Here is a 23,649-nt window from a genome sequence, read left to right as displayed (position 1 = left end):
CTGTAGTCCCAGCTACTCGGGAGGCTGAGGCAGGAGAATTGCTTGAACCCGGGAGGCAGAGGTTGCAGTGAGCTGAGCTCGCACCACTGGGTGACAGAGAGAGACTCCGTTTCAAAAAAAAACCTACATCACAAGATGGTTGTAGCTTTCAATAAGATAATAGCCACAAAGTTCTTAAGGCACTTGGCCCATAGTAGAAGTTCCGTAAGTGATTTTAGGAGGCAGTAATGGAAGGGGTGAGAGAAGCATCTGCAGCAAAATTTGATTTGCAAGAGGATTCCAATGCATGATGTGCAGCTGCCTGCTTGGGAATAGGGGGTTCCATGGGATGGGTCTTCTTAGGTCACTACTGTGTTCCTGTGGGGACGTCACAGGACCCTTGTTAATTCTCATTACCACTGGATAAAAGGTCAGTCCTTAGCATACAAAGTTGTGATTACAATTGGCACCAGGGAAGGGACATGAGAGATCTCCATGACCGCTTTCATCACCATCATCACCATCAGCATTACTGTCACTTCCACCATCCTTGCCACCATCACCACAACCATGCAGTCCCTCTTCGCTATTACCATCACTGCCATCACCACCACTATCATCACTGTCACTATCAGCACCACCATCACTATCGTCATCATCACCACCATCACCATTACTACCACCGGCATCACCACCACCAAGACCATCATCATCACCACCATTACCATCACCACCATCATTACCACCATCACCACCACCAGTATCGCCATCACCACCATCACCACCACCACCATCACCACCACCACCATCACCACCACCACCATTACTATCACCACTATCATTACCACCATCATCACCACCACCATTACCGTCACCACCATCATTACCACCATCACCACCACCACTGTTACCACCACCACCATCGCCATCACCACCATCACCACCACCACCATTACCATCACCACCATCATTACCACCATCATCATCACCACCACCATCACCATTTCCACCATCCCCATCACTACCATCACCATCATTACCACCACCACCATCACCATCGCCACTATCACCATTACTACCACCATCACCATCACCATTGCCACCATTCCTATCACTACCATCACCATTATTACCACCATCACCATCACCATTGACACCATCACCACCATCACCCTGATTACCACCATCACCCTTGCCACCATCACTATCACCACCATCACCATCACCACCATCACTATCACCACCACCACCACTTTTGCCACCATTACTATCACCATTACTATCATGTCCACCATCATAACCACTGTCAGTACCATCACCACCATCACCATTATTACCACCTCCACCATCACCATCACCACCATCACCATTATTACCACCACCACCATCACCATCATCACCATCACCATCACCACCATCACCATCACCACCATCATTATCTCCACACCACTATTATTACCACCATCACCATCACCACCATCACTATCACCACCATCACTGTCACCACCATCACCATCACCACCATCACCATCACCACCATCACTGTCACCACCATCACCATCACCACCACTTTTGCCACCATCACTATCACCATTACTATCATGTCCACCATCATAACCACTGTCAGTACCATCACCACCACTGCCACCTTCATCACTACCTCCACCATCATTATGATCTCCACTCCCATCACCACCATCACCATCATGACCACTGCTATCACACCCACCACGACCACCACCACCACTACCACCATCATCATCCTTCCCACTTCTCTTCACAGGTAGCTTTATTCAGGACTTACCGTGTGCCAGCAGGTCTGAAGGGTCATCTCACTGAATCAGCATGAAACTGTAAAATATGTGCTCTTTCTTAGCTACGTTTTGCAGACGAGAGGCTTGGAGGTAAAGTCACAACCTCAGGGCCACTTAACTAGTAGTTGTAGATTTGGGATTCAAACCCAGGTTTGCCTGTGCACCAAATTCTAAAGCCATCTGACAGTGTATGGCCAGCAAGTAACTGTGCGTGAAGCATGGAGGGAGAACTGTCACATAAACACACAGGCAGCCCCAACAGATTCCAAACTCAGAGATCAAAGCAGCATGAATATATCAAAGCAGGAGTATAGACCTCCCAAGAAGAGTTTTTAAAGTAATTTTGTGGCCGGGCGCGGTGGCTCACGTCTGTAATCCCAACACTTTGGGATAACGAGGTGGGTGGATCACTTGAGGTCAGGAGTTCGAGACCTGCCTGGCCAACATGGTGAAACCCCTTCTCTACTAAAAATACAAAAATTAGCTGGGTGTGATGGTAAGTGCCTGTAATCCCAGCTGCTTGGGAGGCTGAGGCAGGAGAATCACTTGAACCTGGGAGGTGGAGGTTGCGGTGAGCCAAGATTGCACCACTGTACTCCAGCCTGGGCGACAGAGTGAGACCCTGGCTCAAATAATAATGATAATAATAATAATAATAATAATAATAATAATAATAATTTTGTTTCCTCTTTTATTAAAACGCTTCATTATATTATTTTTATTGCTAAGGCAATGTACATAATTTAGAATTACAGCTGAAAAAAGAGAAATTTAAAATCATTCATACTGACATTCTTCTATTAACATTTAAAATTCTCTTACATGTGATATACTTTCTTTATAACCTACATTTTGTATTGATGCATAATAGTGGCACATATTTATGAGTTACATATGATATATTTTAATACATGCATACAATGTGTAATGACAGAATCATATAACCTCCTTTTGCTCCTAATGCTACGTCATAATCACTTTCTATGGTTGTTTATTTATTTATTTATTTATTTTGAGACAGAGTCTCGCTCTGTCACCCAGGCTGGAATGCAGTGGTTTGATCTCAGCTCACTGCAGCCTCCACCTCCTAGGTTCAAGTGATTCTCATGTCTGAGCCCCCCAAGTAGCTGGGATTACAGGCACTCACCACATTGCCCGGATAATTTTGTGTTTTTAATAGAGACGGTGTTTCGCCATGTTGGTCAGGCTGGTCTCAAACTCCTGACCTCAAGTGATCTGCCCGCCTCTGCCCTCCAAAGTGCTGGGATTATAGGTGTGACCCACCGCGCCCGGCCCTATGTTGTTCTAATAGCCTCCTACAACATTATTTTTGCATGTGATATCAGATTGTTTGCATTGCACATAACTGTTGTTTTCCTTTCTGCTTACATTTTGTGAAACTTTTCTGCAAACTACTTAAAGCATCTTCTCCATCAGTGCCTCCCTCATCATTGGCAGAGCCTTTGAAAGGCTTCACAGATCTGCAGAGCACAATATCTTTGCTAATGTGCACTGGAGGTTTTATCTTAAACCCCAATTGGCCACCGACATTACCTTAGGAGAGTGCTTTCTGCATTTTAAATTGATATCCATAGGCCAACGCTTACTAAAATGATCCTTAAAGTCTTCTTTGAAAGACTCATTTAGGCCTGGCTTGGTGGCTCACGCCTATAATCCCAGCACTTTGGGAGGCCCAGGTGGGTGGATCACCTGAGGTCGGGAGTTCGAGACAAGCCTGACCAACACGGTGAAACCCTGTCTCTACTTAAAAAATACAAAAATTAGCCAGGCGTAGTGGCGGGAGCCTGTAATCCCAGCTACTCGAGAGGCTGAGACAGGAGAATTGCTTGAACACAGGAGGCGGAGGTTGCAGTGAGAAGAGATCACGCCATTGCACTCCAGCCTGGGCGACACGGTAAGAAAGGCTCATTTATAGTAATGTCTGGTACTTCCACTATTTTCTCTGTTAGAAATGATTTATGTTTTGAACAGAAAAGATCTTCACTTGGCTCAAAATTCAAAAGATAGAAGAGGGTAAACTGAAAAGTCTCCTTGCCTCGGCTTCCCAGCCACTTGCTTTCTTTCTCTCTTTTTAAAATATCGTATTTTATTTTCGGCTGAGCGCAGTGGCTCACGCCTGTAATCCCAGCATTTTGGGAGGCTGAGGAGGGCCAGCCTGGCCAACATGGCGAAACCCTGTCTCTACTAAAAACACAAAAAATTAGCCAGGCGTGGTGGCAGGTGCCTGTTATCCCAGCTACTGGGGAGGCTGAGGTAGGAGAACCGCTTGAACCCGGGAGGCGGAGGTTGCAGTGAGCCGAGATAGGGCCATTGCACTCCAGCCTGGGCGACAGAGTGAGACTCCGTCTCAAAATAAATAAATAAATAAATAAATAAATAAATAAATAAATAAATAAATAAATTTTACTTTATTTTAAGTTCCAAGATATATGTGCAGGACGTGCGAGTTTGTTACATAGGTAAACATGTGCCATGGTGGTTTGCTGCACCTATCAATCCATCACCTAGGTATTAAGCCTCGCATACATTTGTTTTCAAAAGCAACCGATGCTATGAGTTTCTTAGGTACCTTCCAGGAATATTTTATGCAAATACAAAATTATCATACATATATACATGCATTTGATGCATTTATATGTTTGTACATTTGTATGTATGATTTTGTATATACACATATAAATACACATACATGCGTATACAGATAATTGTATATAGAATGCTAACATTTTCCTAAAACAGATAGTAACCTTTTATATAATTATATTTAATATATATTTAATATTTATTAATATATTAATATATTAATGTATTATATTAATATATCAATGTATTATATTGATTTATTATATTAATATATTGATGTATTATATTAACATATTATATTAATATATTAATTTTATTATATATTATATTATATATTATAATATATAATATATTAAATATATATTTATATTTATATATATTTACGTTTATATAAATATATGTGTACATACTTCTTTCTTTTATTTTTTATTTTTTGAGATGGAGTCTTGCTCTGTCACCCAGGCTGGAGTGCGGTGGCACGGTCTCAGCTCACTGCAACTTCTACCTCCCAGGTTCAAGTGATTCTCCTGCCTCAGCCTCCCCAGTAGCTGAGATTACAGGCACTTGCCACCACACCCGGCTAATTTTTGTATTTTTAGTAGAGACAGGGTTTCACCATGTTGACCAAGCTGGTCTTTAACTCCTGACCTCAGGTGATCCGCCCACCTCGTTCTCCCAAAGTGCTGGGATTAAAGGTGTAAGCCACTGTTCCCGGCCTATATTGTGTATTTCAAAATGGCTAAAAGAGTAGATTTTAAAAGTTCTCATACCGAAAAATGATAGGTATGTGAGGTGATACATACGTTAATTGTCTTGATTTAATCATTCCACAATGTCAGCCGGGTGCGGTGGCTCACGCCTGTAATCCCAGCACTTTGGAAGGCCGAGGCGGGCGGATCACGAGGTCAGGAGATCGAGACCATCCTGGCTAACATGGTGAAACTCTGTCTCTACTAAAAATACAAAAAATTAGCCGCGCGTGGTGGCGGGTGCTTGTAGTCCCAGCTACTCGGGAGGCTGAGGCAGGAGAATGGCGTGAACCTGGTAGGCAGAGCTTGCAGTGAGCCGAGATCGCGCCACTGCCCTCCAGCGTGGGCGACAGAGCAAGACTCAATCTCAAAAAAAAAAAAAAAAAAAAAAAAAAAATTCATTCCACAATGTCAAAACATATTATAGCCCATAAGCATATATAATTATTTATGAATTTAAAAATTAAATATAAACAAATCAAAGACAGCAATGTAAAAAAAAAAAAAAGAAAGAAAGAAAGAAAAAGTGAGTAGTTTGTCCTGTGGAGTTTTCCAGTCTTGATCTTGCCGATTGCGATAGAACAGGATTTTAAATTCCAGCCTTATATTTCATCAGATGCATCCGTTTTTTAGCATTTGTTGGGTGATAAACTTGTTCCCTATAACCAAATACGCTAAGATCATCCTCGCAGGGTCTTTTCCTTGAGAGAGTTACCCAGAGGCAGAATTATTGGGTCAAACGAGAGGGAGAGATGAAAGGGTTTTTTTGTTTGTTGGTTGGTTTGTTGGTTTGTTGGTTTCGAGACGGAGTCTTGCTCTGTTGCCCAGGCTGGAGTGCAGTGATGCGATCTCGGCTCACTGCTACTTCTGCCTCCTGGTTTCAAGCAATTCTCCTGCCTCAGCCTTACATTTTGATAAGCACTGGCCACGGGGCTTCTGAAATTGGGACCATCAGAAATTGGATTTCATGAAGTTTATTCGTTCCAGGCATTCTGACCACGTCCTGCTTCAGAGAGATTGTTCCCGGCGTCTCAGTGCTATGGGGAGCAGGTGCCTCCTGGTCCTGCTCTCAGGTAAGTGGAACAAAGAACTCCCTTTCCTTCTCCTCATGCCCCTGGTGTCCTCGCTTGATTTGCTTCCTCAAATTTGGCATTTTCTCCAGCAATAACTGCCTGTGCCTGTCCTAGTAGAAACTCTCCTCTTGAGTCAGTTAGGCTGGGCTGCCCCAAAGCAGAACGGAAACAAGGACTCAGGTGTGTAAATAGTTTTTTTGGGAGGGGATCCCAGGAAAGGAGGGTGTGGGGAGGCCACACAAGAAAGGGTGAAGAGCACTTTAGGAGGCCAAGACGGGTGAATCACTTAAGGTCAGGAGTTTGAAACCAGCCTGGCCAACATGGTGAAACCCCGTCTCTACTAAAAATAAAAAAATTAGCCGGGCGTGGTGGCGGACGCCCATAATCCTAGCTACTCTGGAGGCTGAGGCAGGAGAATCACTTGAACCTGGAAGGCAGAGGTTGCAGTGCGCCGAGATTCCGCCACTGCACTCCAGCCCTGGATGACAGAGTGAGACTCTGTCACAAAAAAAAAAAAAAAAAAAAAAAAAAAAACGAAAAAGAAAGTCATCTGCATTCATAGGAACCCTCTCTGGGGTAGGCTAAAGGGTCACTTCGAGTATCTGCTACATGGATTGACACCAAGTGGGTCCGCGCTTGGAGCATCATAGCTCAGTAAGTTACAACCTAGACCTTCCCACCCCGTCCTCTGGGCTTTAGGGTCATAGAGATGAGAAAAAGAAATCTCCATAGGAGGCATCAGATGCAGTTTAAGGATGGAAGGTTTGTTAAGAGACCTTACAGGTAAGTGATGTTCCATACTCTATGTAAGGGGCAAGCATATTTTTTCTGTAAAGGGACAGGTAATTTGAATTTCAGCTGTGGGCCATATGGTCTCTGTCTTAACTACTCAACTCAGCTATTCCAGCCCTAAAGCATCCATAGACCTCATGTAAATGAATGGATGTGGCTGCGTGTCAGTAAAACTTTATTTACAGACATAGGCAGCTAAAATTCACATCATTTTCATGGCCATTAAGTATTATTCTTCTTTTGTTTTTTTTCCAACCATTTAAAATGTTTTATGTAAAAAATATAAAAGTCACCTCAACTCATAAGTCCAGTTTGCTGACCCCTACCCTATGGGAATCCAGTGATATTTCTCTCTGAAAAAAAATTATTCACAGGAAAATTGGTGTTGAGTGTTTTAGCTCATAAAAATGTCCATGTCAGCCAGGCGTGGTGGCTCACAGCTGTAATCCCAGCACTTTGGGAGGCCGAGGTGGGCGGATCACAAGGTCGGGAGTTTGAGACCAGCCTGGCCAACATGGTGAAACCCCATCTCTACTAAAAATACAAAAAGTAGCCGGTCATGGTGGTGGGTGCCTGTAATCCCAGCTACTTGGGAGGCTGAAGTGGGAGAATTGCTTGAACCCAGGAGGCGGAGGTTACAGTGAGCTGAGATCGTGCCACTGCACTGCAGCCTGGGCTACAGAGCAAAACTCTGTCTCAAAAGACAAAAAATTGTCGGTAATGGAAAATTTAAAAGGACCTATGGGGTTTCCATTATATTTTTCTTGGACAGTGTGTGGTTCAAGGTCTGGACTGATATTAAAATAAACTGTTGAATATAGAAAGGAGATTGCCAACTTGGTCTTTTGGTGCTAGGACATAGAGAAGAAGCTGAATTTGCTGCTGAATTTTCTGAAATTGGGAAACACAGCTGCAATCAGATGCACTTCTCATACTTCAGAAGGATATGATGTCCAAATCTGTGACTCTTGCATTTATAACCTGCCTGGAAGATGCTATGGTGAAGCTTGCACGTGTGACTGGGCAAAGAGTTAGGGTTAGTTGCCCCTAACTCACCTAGCCTTCAGCCAAGCAGAGTCCAGGGGATCCTCGTCTGAATGATCCCCTCCTCTCTCTGTTCCAGGTCTCACTGTCCTACTGGCTCTGCCAGGGTCAGAAGCCAAGAATTCTGGAGGTGAGTCTATTCATAGCCAAAGGCCAGGGGAAAGGAAATTGGGATCTGGAAGCTTCCTTCGGAGGAGGGAAGGAGCTTTTTTCAAGAGACAGAGTATGGAGTCTCTGGCACTTTCTTCTGACTCTTTGGAGGTCCCAAGAGCTGTTTTCCCATCTCCATCATCACCATCATCTGCATTTACATAGCAAAGCACATCACACGTGCCATCTCAGTTAATCCCCACAACAATCCTACAAACTCAGCATGGGCATGATCCCCACTTGATCAAGGGTCCTCCAGAGAAGTGGCTGGCTCAAGGTCACATGGCTGGTGGATGCTAGACTCTCCTCTTTCTTTCCCCAAACCTGTGTCTTGAGTCATTCCAGGAAATACTTTGCCTTCAGCACAAGTCATTGCTTGGGTTCCCCCAGAAGCAGACCCTGAGAGCAACTCGTTGTTCTGGGAGGGAATCCTAGGAGGCACCAGCTGGGAGTGGGCAGTGGCATAGGAAGGGGAGGAGCTCATATAGGATCTTTATCAAGCAAGTTACATGTGGGCAGCTGGAGTTTAATCCCTGGAGGCAGCTGTTGGGTATGGCATGGAGCAGGCACCTCAGATTTGTACCCCTCAATGGGTAAGGAAGCTATTGATTATGACTATGTTCTAAATTGTGGTAAAATGTACACAACGTAAAATGTAGCTTTTTAACCATTGTCAAGGGTACAGGTCAATGCCATTCAACATTTGCACTGTTATGCAACCATCACTACCATCCCCCCACAGTGTTCTTTCTAGTTGCAGAACTGAAACTCTGTCTCTATGAAACATGAACTCCCCATTCCTCCTCCCCAAGGCCCTGGCACCCACCATTCTACTTTCTGTCTCTATGAATCCAGCAACTCTGGGTATCTCATAGGACTGGAATCATACCTTATTTGACGCTTTGTCCTGGCTTATTTCATGGAGCATAATGTCCTCAAGGTTCGTTTATGGTGTAGCATGTGTCAGAGAATTTCATTCCTTTTTTTTTTTTTTTTTTTTTGAGACTGAGTTTCACTCTTGTTGCCCAGGCTGGAGTGCAATGGTGCAATCTCGGCTCACTGCAACCTCCACCTCCCGGGTTCAAGCGATTCTCCTGCCTCAGCCTTCCAAGTAGCTGGGATTATAGGCATGCACCACCATGCCAGGCTAATTTATTTATTTATTTATTTTGCATTTAATAGAGATGAGGTTTCACCATGTTGGTCAGGCTGGTCTCAAACTCCTGACCTCAGGTGATCCACCCACCTCGGCCTCCCAAAGTGCTGGGATTACAGGCATGTGAGCCAACATGCCCGGCCAGAATTTCCTTCTTTCTAAAGGCTGAATAACATACTACTGTGTGGATGGACCACATTTTGTTCATTCATTTATTCATTCATGGGCACCTGGGTTACATACAACATTTGGCTATTATGAATAATGCTGATATGAACGTGAGTGGACAAATATCTCTTCTATACACTGCTTTTGATTCCTTTGCATATATTCCCAGAAGTGTGATTGCTGGATCATCATATGGTAATTCTAATTTAGAATTTTTTGAGGAATTGCCTTACTGTGTCTCATAGACAGTGCATCATTTTACATTTCTACCAGCAGTGCACCAGGGTTCCATTTTCTCTACATTCTCACCAACACTTGTTATTTTCGGTTTTTTTAAAAAATAATAATGAAATTGGCTTTTTTTTTTTTAATGCACTATCTTCTATCAATCATTGATAAAGGGAGCTACTTAGGAAAGGCATTGTTAACCTGCCATGTGATGAACAAAGAGAATTCTGGTAGCCAGGGTTAGCCTGCAAGGAAAGAAACACAGGTGCCGGCATTTGGAGGTTCACCTATCTGGCAAAAGTGGTGTTGGTGGCAGAAGTGGGACATGGCTGGGCGCTGTGTGCCACTGTGTTCAGCAATGGGCTGGGTGCCAAAAGGATGCCAACAGAGGCATTCCTAAGATGACATTCTTCTGACCACAGCATCGGTGCGTGGTAGATGCATACTGAGTATTTCTTAGATGAATGAATGGATTCTGTTTCTCTGCAGCTTCCTGTCCTCCATGCCCTAAATATGGCAGCTGCCATAACAGCACCCACTGTACTTGTGAAGATGGCTTTCGGGCCAGGTCTGGCAGGACATACTTTCCTGATTCCTCTGAGAAGTGTGAAGGTAAAAATATTAACGGGGTTTTAATTTAATCTCTCATTAGTGATAACTATTCTGTTCCATGTGTCCTCTGCCCAAAACACATAAACCCATAGCCCAAATAAAACCCGTACCTCTTCAGCGGACTATTTGACAAAGTACAGCCATTGGCCAGGTGTGCTTGTCCCTGAGTCCTTCAGATGGAGAGCACAAGTATAAGTCTGTGGTCCAGAGCACCTTCTGCCTGTGGGTCCCTTGCTTGAACCTCACCTCTGGTCCATTCAGCACGGAAGGCTGATGTGGTTGGGAGAGGCAAGACACATAAACATTGCATAAGTCTCTGTTGCCCAGGCTGGAGCGCAGTGGTGCGATCTCTGCTCACTGCAAGCTCCGCCTCCTGAGTTCACGCCATTCTGCTATCTCAGCCCCCTGAGTAGCTGGGACTACAGGCACCTGCCACCATGCCTTGCTAATTTTTTGTGTTTTTAGTAGAGATGGGGTTTCACCATGTTCGCCAGGATGGTCTCAATCTCCTGGACTCGTGATCCGCCCGCCTCGGCCTCCCAAAGTGCTGGGATTACGGGCGTGAGCCACCGTGCCCCGCCTTTTTTTTTTTTTTTTTTTCAGTCAGAGTCTCACTCTGTTGCCCAGGCTGGAGTGCAATGGTGCAATCTCAGCTCACTGCAACCTCCGCCTCCTGGGTTCAAGCGATTCTCCTGCTTCAGCCTCCTGAGTAGCTGGGATTACAGGCACGTGCCACCACGCCCAGCAAAGTTTTGTATTTTTAGTAGAGACAGGGTTTCACCATGTTGGCCAGGCTGGTCTCGAACTCCTGACCTCAGGTGATCCACCCGCCTCAGCCTCCCAAAATGCTGGGATTACAGGCGTGAGCTACCGCGCCCGGCTGAGCCAGGATTTTAGTAGTGTGGTCCTTCCTCATCTCTCTCAAGCTTTTCTAATAGTGTGTTAACTTACCCTATATTTATTCCCCTGCTATGCACTATGTGTGTTAAATTGATTTAGCAAATGGCGTGACTTAAAAACAACATTAAAAACAGCAACATTCCATCCTTATTCTAGTGATTTGACATGTCACCTTTACCATGTTCTAAAGCTCCATAGGTACTTGCGTCTATGTCTGGACTTCTAGTCTATTCCATTAGTCTATTTTTATTTATGCATGCATCAGTACCTCTTTGTTTAGTTGCAGCTTTATACTTTGTTTTAATGTCTGGTTCCCACCTTGTAGTTTTTTCTGGCTACACCTGCATGATAGTAACAACTTGTCTCTCACCCCGTAAAATACATGTAGATGTTTTTAAAATTGGAATTGCATTGGATTTATAAATTAACTTAGGGAGAACATTGATGGACAATGGTTGGGCAATAAAGATTTCATGGGCAAGGGAAATGGTATAATTCTATGAAAATGAAAGCAACACTTTCTCTTGATTCACAGATATTAATGAATGTGAAACCGGGCTGGCAAAGTGCAAGTATAAAGCATATTGTAGAAATAAAGTTGGAGGTTACATCTGTAGCTGTTTGGTAAAATATACTTTATTCAACTTTCTGGCTGGTATTATAGATTATGATCATCCGGATTGTTATGGTAAGAACCTCCAAATCCTATTTCCACTATGAAAAATGATGGGGACTTGGGGGAGACTCTGAGAGATTCTCTAATTTCAGGCCAGGGTAAGAGTGCAAAGCTCCATCCTAACCCTCGTCCCTCATTCCTTTGTTGTCTTTGATGATATTTTCCAAGATGGTGTCATCCAAGCCTTGGCATCAATAACTATCTCTATACAGATGCTTCCAAATGTTTGTGTCGAATACAGGTCTGTTTCCTGAGCTTCCAAAAGGGCATCTCTAAGTTTCTTCTGAATTTCTCTATTTATTCATCTCTCACTCACCTTAAATTCAATTTTTATGTCTATCTACCTATCTACTAAATCTGACGAATTCACACTAATACCTCTGGTTCCAGTTCAACATCAAGGCTTGTCAGAAACCTCCCTCTTTCCTTATTTGTAGCTTCCTTCTCCAACAATGAGAAACCTGTCTCTCACTATCCACAATTTATTTATTTGTTTAATTCCAGTATTATTTCACTTTTTGGGTAAGAGAGATGGGATTTAAGTGCTAAATCTTCCTCTTACCATCTGGCTTTCAGTTAATGACTTAATTTCTATATACCTCATCTTTAAATGGGAGTAGTAATATTAATAGTATCTACTGTGTCAGTTCTGTGTTGCTGCATAACAAGTTATCCCCAAATTTAGTGGCCTAAAACAACACATATGTATTGTTTCATAGTTTGTTTGGGTTAAGGAACTAAGCATGGCTTAGCTGAGTCTTTTGCTTCTGGGTCTATCACAGTTGCAATTGAGGTTTTGTCCAGGCTGTGGTTTCATCTGGAGACTCGACTGGGGCAGGTTCTGCTTCCAAGCTACTCACAAGGTTGCTGGGAGAATTTAGTTCCTTCAGAGCTATTGGACTGAAACCCTCAGTTCATTTCTGGTGGCTGGTGGGAGGCAGCATTTAGTTCCTAGATATGTGGGTCTCTACAGCTTGCTTTGTTATAGCAAACACATTAGAATAGCCAGAAAGAGAGCATGAATAAGACAGGAGTCATAGTCTTTTATAACCCACTCTCAGAAGTGACATCCTATCACGTTTGCCATATTCTGTTCCTTAGAAATGAGTCACTTAGTCCAGTCCACAGTCAAGGGAAGATTACCCAATGATGTGAATTCCAAGAGGCAGGGATTATTTGGAGCCATTTCTGATTCCTTCTTACTGGGCTGAATAGTGTTCTCCCCAAACTGATTCCACCTGGAATCTGTGAATGTGATCTTATCTGGAAATAGGGTATTTGTAGATGTAATAAGTCAAGATGTGGTCATATTAGATCAGAGTGGACCCTGAATCCTACATGACTGGTGTCCTTATAAGATGAAGGATATTTGGACACAGAGACACACACACAGGGAAGATGGCCATGTGAAGACAGAGGTGAAGATTGGAATTATGCTGCCAAAGGGCAAGGAATGTCAGAGATTGATGGCAACCACCAGAGGCTGGAAGAGGCAGGGCAAGGTGTTTCCCTGGAGCCTTCAGAGGGAGCATGGTCTTGCTGGCACCTTGATTTGGACTTCTGCCCTCCAGAACTATGAGACAATATATTTCTATTGCTTTAAGCCACCCAATTTGTGTCACTATATTATGGCAACCCTAGCAAATTAATACACCTTACCTATTCATTATTATTATTTTTGAGATGGGGTCTCACTCTGTTACCCGGGCTGGAGTGCAGTAGTGTGATCTTGGCTGACTGCAACCTCTGCCTCCCAGGCTCAAGCGATCCTCCCACCTCAGCCTCCTGAGTAGCTGGGACCACAGGCATGTGCCACCACACCTGGCTAATTTTTGCATTTTTGGTAGAGACAGGGTTTCACCATGTTGCCCGCACTGGCCTTGAACTGCTGACCTCAAATGATCCGCCCGCCTCGGCCTCCCAAAGTACTAGGATTACAGGCGTGAGCCACTGCACCCGGCCCCTACTCATTATTAATGTATGTGAAATATTTAACAGTCCTAGGCACCTAGGAAGGGTCAGTTAATACTGGATATTATGCTGTATATGCCTTTTCTACAACCTTCAGTGTTCCTTGAAATGAGATAATATATATGAAGGCACGTTATATACTGTGATGTGTAGGCAACTGCTTCTATAATATTAACTCAATTAACACTGATTTCTTCCATGTCACCCTGATGTGTTGGGACCCTCTGCTATATACTCCCACACCATTGTGTCCTATTTGTTATTGATTGATTGATTTTGGGAAGTCCTGTTTTATTTTATTTTAGGTTTGGGGGTGGTACATGTGCAGGTTTGTTGCGTGGGTAAATTGGGTGTCTCTGGGGTTTGGTGTATGAATATTCCCATCACCTGGGTAGTGGGCATAGTACCTGATAGGTAGCTTTTCAGCCCTCATCAGCCTCCCACCCTCTCCCTCTAGTAGTCCCCACTGTCTATAGTTCCCATCTTTTTGTCCACATGTCATGTTCTATTTATTAAGAGCATCCCTTGCAATTGCTTAATTATTTATTGATAATAACTTGCTTAATGACTTTCCTGCCAGACTTCAGATTCCACAAGGGGATACCTTGGTTTCTTTTCCTAGCCTATATCCATATAGTTCAGCGTTGCGCCTGGTTTTGAGTAGGTGCTGAATAAACAGTGTTGACTAAAGCAATAGGTTGGTGCAAAAGTAATGGCGGTTTTTGCCATTTCTTTCAACGGCAAAGATGGCCATTACTTTTGCACCAACTCAATATGAAACTGGAAGACCCATTCTAATTCTCTTTTATAATTCTACTGTGCAATACCTTTTAGGCTTCTTAGAGGGGAATTAGGACGGGCTGCGGAATTATTAGGGAAAGACTCAACTTGAGGGTGACTGGAAGAAGGGATGTAAGCAGGGTGTATTTTCTCCCATATCTCTTTCAGTGACATCTTTTCTTTCACAGAGAACAATAGTCAAGGGACGACACAGTCAAACGTGGATATTTGGGTGAGTGGGGTGAAGCCTGGATTTGGGAAACAGCTGGTACGTATAACTATGCCATTTTCCTACCAAAACATTAACATGTCTTCCTGTGATTTTTAGGGTAGGGTAGTTCTCTCCCGGGGTAATTTTGTCCTCTGTCCCAAGGTCATCTGTCAATGTCTGGGGACACTTTTGGTTGTCATACCTTGGGGGTGATGTGTGTGACTGGCATCTGGTGGATGGAGACCAGGGATACAGCTCAACATCCTACAGTGCCCAGGACAGCCTCCCACAATCAAGAAGTGCCTAGTGCCACATGTCCATAGAGATAGAGAAATACAAGTGTAGGGGGAAAGTGCCTCAGCTGTCATTCAAAGACCCACATCAAGCACCTAGATTCTCAAGGCCACAGGCACCTTGTAGCACCTTAATAAATATTGTTGCCTTCTGGGCTCCCCACTCCAACACTTGTGCATATTCCCTATTTCTTACATTTCAGTAAGAGTCAATCTAATTAGCTTAATTTTTTTGGAAGGAAAATCTGAGAAGAAATGGAAGCAGAGAGGACTTTGCAAGAAGGGCTACTCAACTAATTCAAAGCGTGGAGTTGAGCATCTGGAATGCGAGTTTTGCTTCTCCAGGAAAGGGTCAAATTTCTGAATTTGATATAGGTAAGAGAGGCTGAGTAGAGTCTTTATGACCCTGCATAAAGACCATAAAGACGTCTGGGTCCTGGCTTTGTCAGGGTTTCTGAATGATGAAATCTGTGGGCTCTCAGGATCACAGACCCTCTACACCAACATTCTACATGAGAAGGACTCCGTTTTCAAAAATGCAAATTCAAGGGACAAGAGAATAAACCAGCTCTCTTCTTCTTTTCAACTTCCCTTGGTATGATGGAAAGTATTTAAGAGCATATTCGCTATGCCACCATGGCTAGGGGATAGAAAAAACCTCGGTTATTTTCCTACTCTACTCTCACATAGTAACAAGAACACAGAATACTTCATCTCTGGTCACCAAATTATTGTGGGCTCCTTTTCCACACTGACCACACAGTTCTCCAGTGGACCCCAGCTGGGTGTTCTATAATTCAATTATGACATTATCTGACATTATCAACCAAAGAGAGTGTCAGATCCCACAGGCTGCAAGCTTAGTCCCACAAAAGTATTCTTCACCTCAAATGCCAATCCCAAGTTCTAGGTTGTAACCCGTACGTCCAACTGACAGGCAATAAATTAGAGTCCCATGACCCCTTCCTTGGGTTTGAGTAATTTGCTAGAGTGACTCGCTTAACTCAGGAAAGCACTTTACTTACATTTATCCATTTATTAAAAATATATTACAAATGGGCTGGGTGTGGTGGGTCACGCCACTTTGGGAGGCTGAAGCAAGTGGATCACCTGAGGTCAGGAGTTCAAGACCAGCCTGGCCAACATGGCAAAACCCCATCTCTACTAAAAAAAAAAAAAATACAAAAATTAGCTGGACATGGTGGCACGTGCCTGTAATCCCAGCTCCCCAGGGGGCTGAGGCAGGAGAATCGCTCGAACCCTGGAGGCGGAGGTTGCAATGAGCTGAGATTGAACCACTGCACTCAAGCCTGAGCAACAGAGTGAGACTCCATCTCAAAAAATATATATTAAAATAAAAATATAAAACATAAATATATATTTATATATATTATATGTGTGTATGTGTGTGTGTATATATATACACACACATATATATACACATATATATACATATATATACACACACATATATACACACACACACACACACATATATATATATATAAACAAATGATACAGATGAACAGCCAGATGGAAGACATGCACAGGGCAAGGTATGGGAGAAGAGGTGCAGAGCTTCCAAGCCCTCTTTAGAGGTGCCACCCCGGGGACCCACACATGTTCAGCAATCTAAAATCTCCTAGACAGCTTAACAAATCTTTTGGATTTGTATGGAGGGTTCGTTAGGCACGATTGGGTACATTATTGGCCATTGATATCAACTCAACATTTAGCCCGCCTCCTCTTCCTGTATCTGGGATGGGGGTGAAAACTGAAAGTTCCAACCCTTTAATCTCACCATTGGTTTCCTTGGCAACCACCCCCATCCTGAGGCTATCCAGGAGCTGGCTAAGAGTCACTACATTAGAATAAAAGATATTTCTATAACCAAGAAAGTACAAAGGATTTCAGAGTTGAGTCACACACTCCTGTCACTCAGGAAATTACAACGGTCTTAGGGGCTATATGTCAGCAACTTGAGTCCAAGACCAAATATCAGAACAAAAGATTTTCCTAGTGTTTCTATTGCTCAGGAAACTCTAAGGGTTTTAGGAACTCTGTGTCAGGAACTCTGGTTTCTTTCTGACCTCTGTATCTCTTAATCATTTCAAAGAACCAATTTTTGGGTTTGTTGATTATTTATATTATTATTCCGTTTCCTTTCTCTTTGATTTTTGTTCTTTATTATTTCTTTCCTTTTACTTTCTTTGGGTGGAACTTGCTTTTCATTTTCTTTTTTTTTTTTTTTGAGATGGAGTCTCGCTCTGTCGCCCAGCTGGAGTGCAGTGGCGCGATCTCGGCTCACTGCAAGCTCTGCCTCTTGGGTTTACGCCATTCTCCTGGCTCAGCCTCCCAAGTAGCGGGGACTACAGGCGCCCACCACCATGCCCAGCTAATTTTTTGTATTTTTAGTAGAGACAGGGTTTCACCATGTTAGCCAGGATGGTCTCAATCTCCTGACCTCATGATCCACCCGCCTCGGCCTCCCAAAGTGCTGGGATTACAGGCATGAGCCATCGCACCGCGCCTGGCCTTGCTTTTCATTTTCTAACTTGTTGACTTGGTAATTTAGATTACTAATTTTAAACCATTCTCCTTTCCCAATATATGCATTTAAAACTTAAAACTTAGCTATAAATTAGAGCTATATATTTCCCTCTAAGCACTGCTTTAGCTGCATCCTGCAAGTTTTCATATACTGGGCTTTCATTATCATTTAGATCAAAATATAAAACATTTCCTATGTAATTTATCATTTAACTCATGGTTTATTTAGAAGTGTGTTGCTGAATTACCAAATATTTGTGGCTTTTTAAGGTTTCCTTGTGTTAATGGCCTCATTTAATTTATTGTGGGTTTTAATCAAGAAAGGATATTGAACTTTGTCAAATGCTTTTTCCTACCTCAATTGAGATGATCATTTTATCATCAATTGAGATGGTTTTTATCTTTCATTCTGTTAATGAGATGAACCCTATTGATTGATTTACATATGTTAAACCAGGCTTGCTTACCAGGAAAAAATAGTTGTGATATATACTCTTTTTGATGAGTTGTCTGAGCACACACTATGTAGGATTTCAATCCTTTTGAATTTGTTGAGACTTGATTGATGGTCTATTTTGGCAAATATTCCATGTGAACTTAGTGTCTGAATTAACATACCAAATCTGGTGGTATAACTGTGGTAAACAGCAGCTTAACCATTATTTCTTGAATAGTTTGAGCATAAGTGAGTCAGGGCTGATGTAGCAATACCATGCCAGCTCTGTGCTCTGCTGTCTTCAACATTCACCTTCACTTTGTGATACAAGAGAGTTGTTGTACTATCACACCCTTTTACCAGCCAATGAAAAGGGGAAAAGAGAAGTTGAAAGGATGCCTGTTTCCCTTAGCACATGCCATTCTGTTCTTTGATCCATTGGCCTGAAAATAGTTGCATGGCTCTGCCTAGCTGCAAGGGAAGCTGGAAAATGGCTTGTCTTCAGCTTAAATTTAGTAGTTCTAGACGCAAAGAAAGAATAGGTAAATGGTGATCACAAGTAATAAGCAGTCTACCATAGCCCCTAGGACAGTTTTCTCATTTGTTCTGAGACAAACTCTGTATACCCCAAAATGTTGAGGTTGACCTCACAAAATGATCAGCTCTTGTGTTTATAGGTTTACAGGGATTCTTCCCAAATGCAGAAGTTCTGTTCCTAGTGACTATTTTTTTTTTGGAAAACATTTAAATGCTTAGCTACTCTTGCTTATAAAGATTGCATTCTCTCCCAACCAGGGACTCCGGTACCATTAAGTGTCCTGTGGAAACTGCTTAGCTTGCCTATCAGAGTACCAGTTCTGGGAAGCATGCCCTTCTCCTCTCTTGGGCTGTGGCCAGTGTGTTGCTAAGGCCATTTTGGCCACTCCATTTCTACCAGCCAAAGATGGGAAGAAGGTGCCATGTGGCCAACCTTGCATAGGAGAGATGGAATCACCAGTAGGAGGTCTTCCAGAAAAGGGAGTTCTTTAGCAAATTATTTAGGTATGAGACTTGAGAACAGGACTGACTTTCTTAATGTTTTCAGTCTATGAAACCAAGAGGTGCAATGAGACAAGGGAGAATGCTTTTCTGGAAGCTGGAAATAACACCATGGATATCAACTGTGCTGATGCTTTAAAAGGAACCCTAAGAGGTACCATATCTCTGATGAATTATCTTGACTCCAAATTCTACACATCATTGTTTTATTTCTAGGCGATTAAACCCTGGGGTGAGAATTCACAAAGCTTTTAAGGTAGGGAGATTCTACATGGTGGAATAAAATGATCTTCCTTAACCACTAACTAGGCATTTTGCAGACAGAAGTCGGGCTGTCACATGGGGTGTGTACTTTGTGACATACACAAAGGTTTGCATAAGGATTCCTTGAAATGCCTCCTTAAAAGGGACTGGCTGGGCCGGGCACGGTGGCTCACGCCTGTAATCCCAGCACTTTGGGAGGGTGAGGCAGGCGGATCACAAGGTCAGGAGTTTGAGACCAGCCTGGCCAACATGGAGAAACCCCATCTCTACTAAAAACACAAAAATTAGCCAGGCATGGTGGTGCGTGACTGTAATCCCACCTATTCGGGAGGATGAAGCCGGAGAATTGCTTGAACCCAGAAGGCGGAGGTTGCAACGAGCCGAGATCGCACCATTGCACTCCAGCTTGGGTGACAAGAGTGAGCTTCTGTCTCAAAAAAAAAAAAAAAAAGGGACTGGCTGATGTATGCTCTGTTTCCATGTAATGGTCTGAAAAGGTAACACTCAATGGTGTCAGATTGCCTTGAACAACTTCCTTGAGAAGCGTTTATGTACACCCTTTTTAAAAGAGCCACCCAGTCTTGTTCTTTACCACAGATTGGAAAACAAATGTTCTCTACAAGGTCCAGAGAGTAAATATGCTAGGCCTTTTGTTCCAGATGACTTTTGTCATAACTACTCAGCTCTGCCATCAGAGTGTGAAAGCAGCCATTGATGATGTGTCAGTGAAGGAGTGTGGCTGTGTGTCTATAAAACTTTATTTACAAAAGCAGGTGGCAGGCTGGGTTTTACCTTCATGGCATAGTGTTTCACCCACACTTTATCTCATCACCTGAAGTCTCTGCAAAGCTCCTGCACTATGTATTTTTTCTAATTTATTTCTTTGTTGGTGGCCGATCTCTCTCACTACGACATCATCAGCTCTCTGATGGCAGGGGTTTTGTCTGTTTTGTTCACTGCTGTATAATAATTCCTAGAATGTCTGGCACACAGTAGAGGATACATAAATATTTCCATGAAACATAAATGAATGAATGCATATAAACTATTTCAAAGAGAAAAACCTGGTTACCTTAAAAATGAAATATCTGCTGCATTTCCTCCAAAAAATTCCTGGTTATTCATTAATCTCCACTCCTTACTGTGAGCTGTAGAGTAGGGAAATGGCGGAAAGGGATCTAAAAATGAGTTGATTTTGTTGTTGTTGTTGAGACTGACTCTCACTCTGTTGCCCAGGCTGGAGTGCAGTGGCACAATCACGGCTCACTGTAGCCTCTGCCTCCCGAGTTCAAGCAATTCTCCTGCCTCAGCCTCCCAAGTAGCTGGGATTATAAGCACATGCCACCAAGCCCTGCTAATTTTTGTATTTATAGTAGAGACGGGGTTTCACCGTGTTGGCCAAAGTGGTCTCGAACTCTTGACCTCAGATGATCTGCCCGCGTCGGCCTCCCAAAGTGCTGGGATTACAGGCGTGAGCCACCACGCCCAACCGAGTTGGATTTTTTTAATGGAGCAAATAGAAATACAGATGATAAATAGCTTTGGTCAAAAATGGGATGGTAGCACGTGGATAACTGCAATTTGGGAAACACTCCCATCATACGGGTGTCCTGTGTGCACTGAACCTCCATGATTTTTTTCTTATTTTTTGGAGTCAGATTCTCCATTCACCATCTCAGCTCACTGCAACCTCCGCCTCCTGGGTTCCAGCGATTCTCCTGCCTCAGCCTCCCGAGTAACTGGGATTACAAGCACCCGCCACCACGCCTGGCTAATTTTTGTATTTTTAGTAGAGATGGGATTTTGCCATGTTGGGCAGGCTGGTCTGGAAATCCTTACCTCAGATGACCCACCTGCCTCAGCCTCCCAAAGTGCTGGGATTATAGGTGTGAGCTACCGCGCCCGGCCTGAACCTCTATACATTAAACTGTGGCTTCATGAAAAGGGGAGGGGGAAAAGGAAGACAGGGAGAGGAAGGGCGATAAGATGAGAAAGAGAAAAAATGAGTGAATTAATTAAATACAGTGGGTCATTCTGCATACCTTTCCACTAAATTAGGTACCCCAGAGTGAGCTTGAGGTGAAGGCTGAGAGAGTGTGGTTTTCTTAGCCTGCATGAGTTCCATGTGCCCTTCTGAGGACAAGCATCTTGCCTCACAACTCTGGTTGTAATGCTCAAGGGCTCATATATATTTTTAGGACTCTGAAGAGCATAATTTGCACATAATTTGCACCGCTTATAATGTATGGGGCATTATAATACATATTACATAGACAAAAATGCTGCACCCCAAGCGACACACGGTGTATTGAACGGCATTTAAGGGATTTCCAAGGGCAGTTTTAGCCATTCATTGCCTGCCCTACGACCCTCACATTAGAGAGTACTGTACTTTCTCTCCAAACTATGGATGGCCACTAACAGTATTTCTTTTCCATTTTTTTTTTCAGAGAGCACTGCAGTTGCCCTTATCACTTATCAATCTCTTGGGGATATTCTGAATGCATCCTTTTTTAGTAAAAGAAAAGGGATGCAGGAAGTAAAACTGAACTCTTATGTTGTGAGCGGCACCATCGGTTTGAAGGAAAAAATTTCCCTGTCTGAACCTGTGTTCCTGACTTTTCGCCATAATCAGGTGAGAAACACCCAGGGCTGGGTCTCCATGCAGTACCTTAAAGGGTGAGCAGGTGCAGTCAGCTTCCCAAGTAGGAAACGGAATTCAGAAGTAAGAGAACACAGAAGACATGCTGAGGCATCTTCAATGAGATTTTGCTTCACCACAGTGAGGATGGCTATTACCAAAAACTTAAAATATCAGTATGTGGCAAAAAAAAAAAAAAAAAAGAGGAACCCTTATAGATCTGCTGATGAAAATGTAATGTGGTACAGCCGTTATGGAAAACAGTACAGAGGCTTCTCAAAAAGTTATAAACAGAATTATCGTCTGTTCCAGTGATTCCACTTTGGGGTATGTGGCCAAAAGAATTGAAATCAGGATCTCAAAGAGATAACTGCACTCTCGTGTTTATTGCAGTATTATTCACACTAGCTGAGATATGGAAACAGCCTAAGTATCTGTCAACAGATGAATGAAGATTTTTTTTTTTTTTTTTTTTTTTTGAGACAGAGTCTTGCTCTGTCGGCCAGGCTGCGGTGCAGTGGCGTCATCTCGGCTCATTGCAACCTCCATCTCCCCAGCTGAAGCAATTTTCCTGCCTCAGCCTCCCGAGTAGCTGGGATTACAGGAGTGTGCCACTACACCCAGCTAATTTTTGTATTTTCAGTAGAGACGGGGTTTCACCATGTTGGCCAGGCTGGTCACGAACTCTTGACCTCAGGTAATCCGTCCACCCCAGCCTCCCAAAGTGCTGGGATTACAGGTGTAAGACACCATGCCTGGCCAATAGTTTTTTTTTTTTTTTTTTTTTTTAAGGGACAGAGTCTCACTCTGTCACCCAGGCTGAAGTGCAATGGCACAATCTCGGCTCACTGCAACCTCTGCTTCCTGAGTTCAAATGATTCTCCCACCTCAGCCTCCCGAGTAGCTGGGATTACAGACACCTGCCATCATGCCTGGCTAATTTTTGTATTTTTAGTAGAGACAAGGTTTCACCATGTTGGCCAGGCTGGTCTCAAACTCCTGACCTCAGGCGATCTGCCTGCCTCAGCCTCCCAAAGTGCTGGGATTACAGGCGTGAGCCGCCGTGCCCAGCCTAATGTACAACACTCAATGTAACTACACTTAATAATGTATTGTACACTTGAGATCTGCTGAGAGAGTGCATCGCAAGTGTATTCACCACACACACACACACACACACACACACAAAAATATGTGAGGTGTTGGATGTGTTAGCTTCATTGTAGTAATCATTTAAAAATGTATACATCTATCGAAACGTATAAATATAAATTTTTCTTTGTTAATCACACTTCAATAAAGCTTGGGAAGAAATGAAGTGTTGAGGCATCCAGAGCTTGCCACAGTGAGATGCCATTCTCACGTTGAAGCCAAAAGGCAATGGAGGAGGAGCTTTATTGAGCTCAGTGGAAGCTGGAGGCAGGAATGAGGGATCGCTCTGCAGAAACTGGAGATGGCTCAAAGCAGAAAGGGCACAGGGAAGAAATACTTTATTTCTCTCTCCTCTCACCCAGTGAGTC

General features: G+C 43.3%; 1 protein-coding gene across 1 annotated transcript in view; it reads left to right on the top strand.

Annotated features, from left to right (window-relative positions):
- Positions 1-23,649, top strand: part of LOC101142995 (putative adhesion G protein-coupled receptor E4P) — a 43,117-nt gene that overhangs the window by 1,674 nt on the left and 17,794 nt on the right. Inside the window, exons 2-9 of the mRNA XM_031004207.2 lie at positions 6,134-6,219; positions 8,135-8,185; positions 10,247-10,369; positions 11,805-11,957; positions 14,885-14,928; positions 15,440-15,575; positions 19,271-19,378; positions 21,939-22,123. Of these exons, the coding sequence (XP_030860067.2) occupies positions 6,186-6,219; positions 8,135-8,185; positions 10,247-10,369; positions 11,805-11,957; positions 14,885-14,928; positions 15,440-15,575; positions 19,271-19,378; positions 21,939-22,123 (834 nt within the window). The 5' untranslated portion in view covers positions 6,134-6,185. The remainder of the gene's footprint in view (positions 1-6,133; positions 6,220-8,134; positions 8,186-10,246; positions 10,370-11,804; positions 11,958-14,884; positions 14,929-15,439; positions 15,576-19,270; positions 19,379-21,938; positions 22,124-23,649) is intronic.

This window comes from Gorilla gorilla, chromosome 20 (genome assembly GCF_029281585.2).
Source record: "Gorilla gorilla gorilla isolate KB3781 chromosome 20, NHGRI_mGorGor1-v2.1_pri, whole genome shotgun sequence".
NCBI classification, from domain to species: domain Eukaryota; kingdom Metazoa; phylum Chordata; class Mammalia; order Primates; family Hominidae; genus Gorilla; species Gorilla gorilla.
This window is presented reverse-complemented; position numbering and strand designations above follow the sequence as displayed.